This window comes from Notamacropus eugenii, chromosome 7 (genome assembly GCF_028372415.1).
Source record: "Notamacropus eugenii isolate mMacEug1 chromosome 7, mMacEug1.pri_v2, whole genome shotgun sequence".
In the NCBI taxonomy this organism is placed as follows: domain Eukaryota; kingdom Metazoa; phylum Chordata; class Mammalia; order Diprotodontia; family Macropodidae; genus Notamacropus; species Notamacropus eugenii.
In genome coordinates this window covers 9885165-9897173 of record NC_092878.1, presented here as the reverse complement: position 1 = coordinate 9897173, position 12009 = coordinate 9885165, and the positions used below count along the sequence as shown (strand labels likewise).

General features: G+C 40.6%; 1 protein-coding gene across 7 annotated transcripts in view; it reads left to right on the top strand.

Moving 5' to 3' along the window:
- The window catches only part of RNF212B (ring finger protein 212B), a 53788-nt gene that overhangs the window by 23292 nt on the left and 18487 nt on the right, over positions 1-12009 (top strand). For all 7 annotated transcript variants that reach the window (XM_072625303.1, XM_072625306.1, XM_072625301.1 and 4 more), the window contains exons 5-6: positions 5540-5655; positions 11134-11194. In XM_072625303.1, the coding sequence (XP_072481404.1) occupies positions 5540-5655; positions 11134-11194 (177 nt within the window). The remainder of the gene's footprint in view (positions 1-5539; positions 5656-11133; positions 11195-12009) is intronic.

Sequence of the window (12009 nt, the reverse complement as noted above, 5' to 3'; positions counted from 1 at the left end):
AAAATGACAGTTGTTGGAGGGATTATTAAAGAATAGGCACACTAATATAATGTTGGTAGAGATACGAATTGGTCCAACCATTCTGGGAAGCAATTTGGAACTATGCCCCCAAATTCACTAAGCTGCCTACCCTTTGACCCAATGATACCACTTCTTGGAGTAGAGCCCAAAGAGATCAAAGAAAGAGGAAAAGAACCCTTATATACAAAAATATTCATAGCAGACCTTTTTTGTTGTAGCAAAGAAGTGAAAACAAAGTGGGTGCTTGTTAATTGGGGAGTAGCTGAACAAATTTTGTTTGTGAATGTAATGATGATTATTTTGTCCTAAGAAATGAGGAAATGGAAGTATTTAGAAGAACTTGGTTAAGACCTGCATAAAATGATGCAGCAGAACCAGGAGAAATATTTTCCAGTGATTGCAACTTTATGAAGAAAAACACCATTAAAACACTTAAGATCTCTGATCAGTGCAGTGACCAACTGTTACTCCAAAGGACCAAACATGCTTGATGAAGCATACTTCAAACCTCTTTGCAGAGGGGTAATGAACTCCAGATGCAGATTGAGACAGATATATGTTTGGATATGACCGTGGTGGAAATTTGTTTTACATATGTATGTTTGCGTATTTGTTATAAGGGTTTTGTTTTTCTTTTTCAATGGTGGTGGGGGTAGAGATATGAGAGGGAAAGAGGGTGATTATTACTAATTGAAAAAAAATTTTTAAAAATAGTTGTATTTTATATATGTTTTGGATAACACAATCATGAGTCTGCCTTTTAAATGCTTTGTCAAAATGAGAACATGCCATTCAGATAGTATTTTTCCTGACTTTGTGTCCCAGGCCTTCTCCATTTTTTTGCCAGTGCATAAGGTATGCTTGCCTTATAAAAGCTTTTTTAAAAGTGCATGTATTATCCTCAAGGAGCCTAGTATATTCTAGTGGAGAGATGATACACGCACATCTAAGTATAATGTAAGTTGGAATAATGGTGGCTGTAGGTCCAAGAAATACATTAGGAAAAGTTTGAGGAGGGAAAGAAGCAACTAAGGGAGATGGAGGAAGATTTCAGGGAAGAATAGGTGCCTAAATTTAGCCTTGGAAGAAGATATAAATTCTTATCTGGAAGGAAGAAATGAAGAGATAATTTTTTCCAGGAATGGGCAACAGTCTGAGTGAATGTACAAAGCATGGGATAGCATATCAGATTGGAGGAACAACTAGTATTATAGTTTCACAAGAACATAGAGTGTGTGAAGGGCATGATGTAAAATAATGGTGAAAAGGTAATTTGGAACCAGATTGTATAGGACCTTAAATTCTGTGCTAGGAATGTATATTTTATCCTAGAGTACAATAGGGAGCCATTGAAGGTTTTTGAATGGGGAAGTGACATAGGTAGTTTATATTGGTAGCTATCTGGAGAATAGATGAGAAAGGAGAGAAACTGAAGGCAGAGAAACCAGTGAAGAGGATATTCTGATAGTCTTAGTTAGATCTGGTGAAGACCTTAACAAGAAGTAAGACAGCTTGAGTAGTGAGAAAGGGATAAATAGAGATGTGGAAGAGATAAAAGCTTTAGAAAGCAGTTTGGTACAGTGGAAGTAGTGCTGGATTTGGAATCAGGGCTAGTATTTATATATCTGTTATGGCTTAGTGAAATATAGCTATTATGACCTACTGTTATGACTCATATTTATATACATTATGAACAGTGGTAGCCCTATGGAGCTCAGCCATCATGGAATGTATTGTGACAGTCAGTTTCATTGGTTCTAGAACATTCTCTGTGTGATTTGGGCAAGTTATTTAACTTCTCTGAACCTCAAGTTTTCTCATCCATAAAATGAAATGTTGTACTGTGGTATCTCTGTGGTCTTTTGCAGCTCTACATCTATAATCCTATATAGTTGAGTGGGCATTTAGGGTTAGGGTTATCTATGTAAAATTTATAATTTAAACCCATGGAGATGGAGGTAATCACCAAGAGAGACATTATAGAAGAAGAAATTCCAACAGAGAGTCTTGGGGACACTAAAATGTACTGTGTCTGAAGAAGATAAAGAAGCAAAGAAGCTCCAAAGAGGAGCAATCATTCAGCTAGGAGGAAAAGTAAGAGAATATTATGGAAGGCAGAGGAAGAGAAAGCATTCAAGAAGAGATGGTCCACAACACTGAAAACCCCAGAAAAGTCAGAGAGGTTGAGGAGCTTGGAAAGATCTTTGCGCCAGTTGATAACTGGTCAAGGAATATGAACAGGCAGTTTTCAGATGAAGAAAGTAGGTTCTATCTATAGTCATATGAAAAATTGCCCTCAATCACTACTGATCAGAGAAATGCAAATCAAAACAACTCTGAGGTATCACTGCACACCCATCAGATTGGCTAACATAAAAAAAAGAGAAAATGATGAATGCTGGAGAAGATATGGGAAAATTGGAATACTGATGCATTGCTGGAGTTGTGAACTGATTTGGCCATTCTGGAGAGGAATTTGGAACCATGCCCAAAGGACTATAAAATTGTACATACCCTTTGACCCAGAAATACCACTACTAGGTCTGTATCCCAAAGACATTATAAAAATGGGGAAAAGACCCACATATACAAAAATATTTATAGCAGCCCTTTTTGTGGTGGTCAAGAATTGGAAGTTGAGGGGATGCCCATCATTTGAGGAATGGCTGAACACATTGTGGTATATAAATTTAATGGAATACTGTTGTGTTATAAGAAATGATGAACAGGTGGACTTCAGAAAAACCTGGAAAGACTTATATGAACTGATGCTGAGTGAAGTGAGCAGAACCAGGAGAACACTAGACAGTAATAGCAACGTTGTGTGATGACTAACTTTGATAGACTTAGCTCTCCTTAGCAATGCAAGCATCCAAAACAACTCCAAATGACTCGTGATGGAAAACGCTATCTACATCTAGCAAAAGAACTATGGAGTCTGAATGCAGATCAGAGCAGACTGTTTGCTCTCTCTCCGTTTTTAAATTTTATTTCTTCTTTCTCGTGGTTCCTTCCATTGGTTCTAATTCTATTTTACAGCATAACTAATGTGAAAATATGTTTGACATGAATGTATATGTAGAGCTTATATCATTGCACACTGTCTTGGGAAGGGAAGGGAGGAGAAGGGGAGAACCTTTAGAACTCAAAATCTTATGGAAGTGAATACTGAAAGCTGAAAATAAGTACATTTAAAAAAAGAAATTCAGAAAGCTTTCTTTGAGCCAGGGTCCTGAAAAATTAAAATACTTAATGAACGCTTCCTTCAGACATTGCTTCCCTTTGACTTATTGTTTTTTTCTTCTGATTTTATTAAATAACACAAATATTTCAGTATTTAAAGAACAAAGAAAATTTTCTCTTTTGAAACTGACCTTTTTATATTGTTTTTTAAAGTAATTAAATTCAACAAACTGAAGAAAAAAGAAAAGGTCTTTGTATTTGGCTTCTAAAAAATAATTTGAAACCTTTAGTAAAGCAATTTTAGCAGAATGGCAGTATGAGAACCCAGACTGTAATGAATTGAAGAATGAGGGGATGATGAAAACATGGAAGTAGGAAGTAGGGATTTCTCTCTAGGAATTTAAGGGGAAAAGAAGAGCTATAAGAGGATAACTTGATGATATGACAAGTTCATGGGAAGGATTGTTTTTAGAGGATATTTGAGCGTATCATAGGTATAGGAAGAGGGAAAGGTCGAAGATGAAAAAGGGGCTGACTGATCCGACAAGTTCCGGGGGTGGGGGTGGGGGTGGGTAGGGAACAGCAGGAGAATATAGGATCAATAACACAAGTAATACCTTGGAAAGCAGTATGGCTGTCCATCATCTTAGACCAGAGCAAAGACAGACAGGATGGGGAAAGATGGAGAAAGGGCTTTGAACTGTAGAGTAGGGGAGATGGTGCTCACAAGTGAAAGAAGATGGAGTTTGGGGCTTGAGGAATGAGTAAATGATCTGGACCATATGTTTGAACTCTATGAAATTCAGTTTCTTCAAGTCTCTTTATCTCTGTAATTTCTTCCTCTCTGTCTCACTCTATCTCTTCAGGCTTTTTTTCCTTTATCTCCTAATCCCCATTAACGCAGTAGAGAACAGGGATATATTATTATTATTTTCCTTAGTGATTGGTTTTAGTTCTTTGTCCTTAACTTAAAAAGCAAATAAAGTGGTTTTTATTTTTACAACTCCAGACCAGACTAAGTATATGACCATTGTATGATTTTTTTTCTCAAAGGGATTAGTGACCTTTGGTAGGAAAGGGGCTCTCCATAGGGAATGAGGAATTTAGATTATATATAAGAAAGAACCTAACCAGAGTAAATATTGTTAAGTGCTGGAATGCATTACTGAGCGGTTTGGGAATTCTTTTCTCTGGCTGTCCTTTAAGACAAGATACCTGGGATAGGATAAGCATAGTTTTGCCTGAGGGTAATATAGCTAGACTAAATAATGGCTAAAATTCCCTTGTAATCCTATAATCCAAATTGACTTGGTGATGGAAGGTCTTGAAAATGAAGTGAAAAATTTTTAAATTCATTAGAAAAATGTTAAGATAAGAAAAGAGCTTAGAGAGAAGGACCAAAGCCAGAAGCAAATGTGACAGATACTGCTGTGGGCTCAACCTATGTCTTTTGCTAATGAAAATAAAAATTCTAAATTATTAACATAATCCAACTTCAAGCATCAACATGGTTCTTTATTTTTATATTTCTCTATGTAGAATAAATTGGAGATCATCCGAGAGGGAAGAGAATCTAAGATTAAGGAAAATTGGTAAAGGCTTCTTGCCAAAGATAATACTTTGGCTGAGACTCAGAGGAAACCAGGAAAGCCAGGAGGTAGAGATAGGCAGGGAAAGAGTTCCAAGCATGGGGCACAGCTAGTGAAAACACTTTTAATAGGGAGATGGAGTGTCTTGTGTAAGGACCAGCAAGGAGGCCAGTGTCACTCAATTGTGGGGTACATGGAGTGGAGGAAGGTGTTAGAAGATTGGACAGGTAAGAATAGGCCAGGTTACGAAGAGCCTTTAGACCGAACAAAGGATTTTATATAAATATATTTTATATTACCTGGGGATAATAGGGAGACCCTGGAATTGGGGCAGGGAATATCATAGTAAGATTTGCTCTTTAGGAAGAGAGGAAGACACCTGAGTAGAAGATAAATTGGACTAGGAAGAGATTTAAGGCAGGAGGACCAAACAAAATGAGAAACCAATTTTGTGGTCCCTTACGTATTCCCACAGTGGGGTTGGAGTTATTAGAACACTGTTGCTGAAGAAGCCCTCTCAGGTCCTAAGGTCAGATTTTTTACCGGGCTATTCAGTTACATCAATATTTGCCCTCACCGTCTGGAAAGTGAATGGTGTTATGTTTTATTCCCAATCCTCAACCTTCTAGCTTTCTCGAATTATTCTAGTTTGTGGGACTCTGAATGATCAGACATTGAATATGAGTTAGTGAGCTGTAAGAAAATGGTCTATATTGGAACCTGATTAGTCCTTTTACCCCTCGCAGGTTTGGAGTTTCCAGAAGAAACAGACAGATCTGCTTATCACCTTTTATAAACACAGACTTTCGAAGTCAGAAGCCGCCATGCAGGAGGCTCAACGAACAGTGGCCAGTCAGGACAAGTAAGTGATCCTTCCTGGTCCTCCCCGCCGCCCCCCCCCAAGTCTCCCAGGTTACTTTAGTCATTTTCTTTCAGAGCAGTTATTCTCATTACCAAGGCTGACACTCAGGATAGTTGTGAAGTAGGTAAATTATTATTCCCACCTTACACTTTCTATCCTCCTTTTCCTCCCTAGTTTCCTTTCCTTAAGCTGTCCTCACTTTACCCTACCAAAACCTAATAATTCCTACAAGTATATGAACTCTTTTACACTTATAAATAACTGATAATATTCAGTCTCTTTTGCCAGACATTTTTACATTTTAACAGAGACTAAAACTTGAAGCTAAACGAGGGAATCTAATGGTGGAATTTTAGGCATTAATAGGTAAGGGAATGCTATAACATCTAGATTGTGGGGGGAGAGAAGGTCCATGAAATTATAACGTGTACTAGATAAGTGCGACATAGAAGTAATGGACAACCCTGATCCAATGCTTGATAAATACAAGATCAGAAACTACTGGAGGAAGGACTTGCTATTCAGCAAGAACTCTTAGTAACTGAAAGGATATGTTAGAAATTGGGTTTAAATCAGTATCTTGCAGTGTATCACAAAATAAGCTCCACCTTATTAACTCTGACCAACACAGAATGATCACATGAAAAATAAACAGAAGGGAAGAAGGGAGCTCTTAGATACATGGTTTGGGGGAGAAGTGAAACAGAGCAGCTGTGTGAGCAAAGTGAATGCAGTTAGAATACAAAGAGAAACTTGGGGGAAAAACCTTGCGTCAGATCTGATAAAGGTCTGATCTCCAGCACACAGATAATGAGTGCTGATGTGGCCTGTAAGACCAGGAGTCACTCCCCAAGAGGGCAGTTGTCAAAGGATATAAATAGTTTTTAGAAATACAAATGATCAACAGCCATATTTTTAAAATACTTTCCATCACTAAAATAAGAGAAATATAATTTAAAACAACTCTGAGGCTTTACCTCACACTCAGCAAATTGATGGTAAAGTACTGAAATACTCCATGTTGGGAGTGCTCTGAATAAGCAGGCACACTAATACAGTGTTGGGGTTGTGAATTTGTTCAACCATTCTGGAAAACATCTTGGAGCAGTGCTGGAAAAGCCATGATTCTATTTATGCCCTTTGACCCAGAGATAATACTTCCCAGCATATACCCCAAGGAAGGGTTGGGGGCACAGCCAGAGTCAGAAGGGGCATCAGAGGCCAGTGGAGTCTCATGCCTTCATTTTTCAAATAAGGAAACAATGGCTTAAGGAAGGGACATACCCAAGGTCACATAAGTAATAAGTGTGCTCAAAGGCAGAAGAAAAGCCAGTCAGTAAACATTTATTAAGTATCTACTCTTTGCTAGGCACTTTGTCAAGCTTTGGGGGAACAGAGGCAAAGCAGTCCCTGCCCTCAAATAACCCACAGTCTAATGGGGGGGACAACAAGCAAACAAGCTCCACATAGGAACAGAAGAAAAGTAAAGGAAGGAAAGCCCTGGCATTGAGGGGATGTAGAAGATGGAACTTAAAGGAAGCCAAGGGGAGCAGCAGGGTGAGATACGGAAAGAAAGCAATTGAGACATGGGGGACAGTGAACATGCCTGCACTGAGAGATGCAGTGTCTTATTTATGGAAGAACAAGGGGGTCAGCGTCACTGGACTGAAGAGTACATGATAAGGCGTAAGGGAACAGAGGGGAGGGAGGCAGTGTTCTAAAGGGCTTTCAATGCCAAACATTGGGTTTTAGATTTGATCCGTTGGAGTTTATTGAGTAGGGGGGTAATATGGGCAGACCTGAGATTAAAGCAGGGAGCATGCTCACCAGCAGATTACTGCAGTAGTCCAAGTGTGAGTTCATGAAGGCTTACGCTAGGATGGTGGCAGTTGTTGTGTTTGTCCTTCGTTGCCAAAGGAGACCACGCCATCAGAGAAATGATGACATGGCTTGCACTTGACTTAGTTTGAGTGAGGGAGGGCTATGCAGGTCACCAGCCTCACTTCTCCTCCAGAGCCATCTGGATCTAGTGACCAGATACTCATCAGGATGACTGGAGATGACCCAGGATGCAGTGGGAGACCTTTGGGCTAGGCCTTTGGGCTTACTCACTTCGAGGGAGGTAACACCCATTGAGTGAATAGGCTTCTTTCAGAGGTAGTCAGGGAATGGCCCTTTCAATGAGCAAAAGAGAAAGAAAACTAAATCCAACTGGGAGGGAAAGAGAAACTGTTACTGCTGATAATCACTCTAAGCCAGCTGTGAAGTGGGGCTTGGGCAGGGACCTAGTGTTGGCCAACCCATGGGCTTCAGAGTGCACTGGGTTTAAGGTTTTGGGGAAAGGAAGGAAGGAAGGATGGAAGGAAGGAAGGAAGGATGGAAGGAAGGAAGGGAGGAAGGGAGGAAGGAAGGAAGGATGGAAGGAAGGAAGGAAGGGAGGAAGGAAGGGAGGAAGGAAGGGAGGAAGGAAGGATGGGTGGATGTCTAGCCAGTAAACCCCAAAGGAAGGGGAGAGAATGAGCTGGTAGATTGGTCTATTCATGGGTTGTGTTCTTCCTTCATTTTCTAAGAAGACCATGACATCATCAAAATGATAACATGACTTGCACTTGACTTTGTTTTGAGTGAGGGTGGACTGTGCAAGGTTACCAGCCTCACTTTCTCCTCTTGAGCCTCTGGATCTAGTGACCAGATATTTATCAGGATGACTGGAGATGGCTCAGGATCATAGGGGAGAAGGAGGCATACTTGAGAGATGTTACGAAGATAAAATTGACATTTCTTGGCAATAGATTGAATGTGGAGGAGGAGGGTAAGAGATAGTGAGGAGTCTAAGATGACACCAAATTGAAAGCCTGAAGGACTGGGAGGATGATGGTGCTCTCAGCCGTAATAAGGAAGTTAAAAGGTAGAGACAATTTAGAGGAGAAGATAAGGAGTTCAGTTTTGGATGTGTTAAGCTTAAGGCATATACTAGAATTCAGTTCTAGGTACCTGAAAGGTGGTTGGAAATATGAGACTGGAGGTCAGCAGAGAGGTTAGGGCACAGTAGGTAGATTTGAGAATTATCAGTATAAAGATGGTAACTAAGTTCATGGGAACTGGTGAAACAAGGGAAGTAGTATAATGGGAGAAGAAAAGAGGGCTAAAGACAGAATCCTATGGGATACTAATGGTTAGAGGGTCTGATCTGGATAAGAATCCAGAAAAGGAGACTGAATAGATTAGACTGATAGGTAGGAGGAGAACCAGGGGAGAGTGGTGTCCTGAAAACCCAGAAAGAAAAGAGTATCAAGGAGAAGAAAGTGATCAGTAGTATCTGAGGCTACAGAGAAGAAAAACGAGGACTGAGGAAAGGCCATTGGATTTGGCAGTGAGATCATTGGTGCCTTTGGGGAGAAGAGTTTGAGTAGAATTTTAAGGTCAGAAGCATTATTGTAGGAGGTTAAGAAGAGAGTGAGAGAAGAGGAAATCAGATGGCTTTTTCCATAAGTTGGCCACAAAAGGCAGGAGAGATATAGGATGATAGAGGGAACAGAAGAATCAGGTGAGGGTTTTCTTTGAGAATGGAAGAGACATGGGCGTCTTTGTAGACAGTAGGGAAGGAGCCAATAGACAGAGAAAGATTGAAGAGTGAGGGTGGTAGAGGGACCAGTTTGTTGGAGAGGATGGGATGGAATGGTGTGACTTTTGCAGGTGAAGCCTTGGGCCTTGGTTAGGAGACGATGGTGGTGAAGCAGGAAATAGGAGCAGAAGGAATCTGAGTGATATGAGGAAGAGGGGAGAAGAGGGAGCTCACAGCTAATGGTCTGTAAAATATGAGGCAAAGTTCTCAACTGAGAAGGCAGAGGGAAGGGGAGCCATAGGAGATTTGAGGAGGGATTGAAAAGATTTGAAAAAACCTCTGGGGAGAGTGGAATGGTGAGTTGAAAAGGGAGGTGTATAAGGAGTTGCTTAGTTGCTGTGAGAGCCCAGGTGAGGTTGTGTAGCATGAATTGATAGTGGACTCAGTCAGCAGTTGCATGATTTCTCTACCTAAATTCAATAGCACATGTATTAGGAGTGAAGGTGGGAGTCACCCAAAGCTGAGACTTGGCAGGATACTATTGGAACTATGATAAAGGGGCCAGGGACTCCAGAGAAGAGGACAGTGTAGAGTTGAACTGGTTCTCCAAGAGGGGTCAAGATGGGGAAAATAGAAAAGTGTGGCTGGTGGAGGGGAAATGGCTTGGGAGAGAACAGAAGGGTCAAGGAGCTGGAGGTCATGATATGGAAGAGGAGTAGTGTTGGTAAGGGAAAGATAGGGAGAGGGGAAAAGGTGGTAGATTATGGGCAGATAAATGAATTTTGGAACTTTTGAACATGGAGGTGGCATATTTGTATGTGATGGAAAAATCAAAGGTCTGACCATCTTTGTATGTGACTGAGGTAAGGTGGAAGTTGTGGGCACTGGGTGGTGGTGTCTATGGGAAGGGTCTCATGTCTACCAAATTTTTATAGCAACACTTTCATGGTAGCAAAACCCCCATAGAAACGGTTTAATGAGGCGGCACAGTACAACGGGAAGAGCACTGGCTCTGAGTCAGAGGGCCCGGGTTCAAACAGTAGGTGCTTAAGGAATATTTATTGACTGGTTTTCCCTCTGCCTTTGACCTCTGCCACTCATTACTGAGGCCACCTAGGGCAAGTCACTTAGTTTCTTTGGGCCTCAGTGACCTCTTCTGTAAAATGAGTGAGACAAAGTAGATGACTTCGGAGGTCCCTTCCATGATCCTATGCACTAGGTGTCACCAACTGGGGAATGGCTAAAAATCCTGTTGTATATGAAAGCAATGGAATATCATTGCATCATAGGATACGATGAATAAAGAATTCAGATGAACGGGAAACTATACATGAACTGATAGAGAGTAAAGTGGAACCGAAAGAATAACATACACAGTGACCACAGTAATGTCAAGAAAAATGACAGTAAAAGCTATCAGAATAACATCGGGACAGTTGGCAGTGTTGGCTCCAGAGGCCTAGAGATCAAATGTGCTTCCCTGCCTTGCAGAAGTTAGACTGCGTGTGCACAATGAGGCACTTGCTTTCAGACATCAGTGGGTCACTGTGGTTTTTGTCTACAAGGGAGGATGCTGGCGGGGGAGCGGGGGGCGTAGTTTCCTTGGGATATGACAGTGATACTTTAAAAAAACAAGAAGCAGCAATAAAACGTATTTAAAGAGCACAGCAGCTGAGTGGTTGTCTTTTTTGTTTCCCTGATCCTACTATAATTGTCTATGATAACTCATAGAACTAAAGAAGGATGACCTGAAGGACTCTCAATAAATATTATTAAATATTAATAATAATCATCATAACTGTTCACACCTCTACCCAGCTTGGTGGGTTGGTCAAGGGAGAGCTTAATCAAAAGGATATATATATTCAGACTTCCATTTCATTGTCATTTAAAGCTGAATATTACCATCTTAGGGAGCTAGTAGATCTAAGGAAGGAAAACGGGGAGCTGAAGAAGTTCCTGGCCATCCTGAAGGTGAGTGAAACCCACCAACTTGACAACCAACTTTTCTCTCAGTCTTTCTTATCCACCTGTTGGACTCTTTATGTAAATAAAGGATTTCACTTAAACAACTTAAAATAAAAGTCAGGACCCTTCTCTCTCTTTCTCTTCCTTAGAGTTTCCTTTTCTTCTTGAGTATGTCCTTGTAGTTTCATCTGATAATTTTTTTCTCCCTAGAATAAAATAATTTTAACATTGAAAGGGACTGTAAGAGAGAATCCCTTCCAACTTCTTTATTTTACAGATGAAGAAACCCAGACTGGTGAAGACTTGATCAAAATCATGCAGCTTGTTAGTGGAAGATCTGGAGCTAGGTTTTGGGCCTTCTCCCTCCCAACCTAGTGCTTTTCGCATAACAATCTATTTAATCTTTCTCTTCTTCAGCATTCTTAACATTACATTGAGTAATGTGTGTTCCTCTGCTGTCTTTCTATATCTCAGCTGTCCCTAAAGGGACCCTTCTCCATTTTTAAACCTGTGTTGGTTTTCAGCGGAGGTCCACACTTTTTTTGTTGGAAGGAAAATATTTCATTCCTCTGAGGCCTGTAGATCACTGGGGAGAAGTGAGGGTGGATGGATGCTGCCAGTCAAGTCCCTGAAGAGAGAAGGGGTGCTGACAAAGTCCCAAGCAAAGGTAGATAGAGGAGGGTGGAGAACTGAAATAAATGCTGATGGCTAAATTCCTAAAAGGGGTGGAAAAGAGGACTTTTCTTGGGAGTTCTGGCAAATCAATGAGAAGGAACTGTCATTGGCTATTGGCTTGGCACTCTTACCAGCTAAGTCTTTAA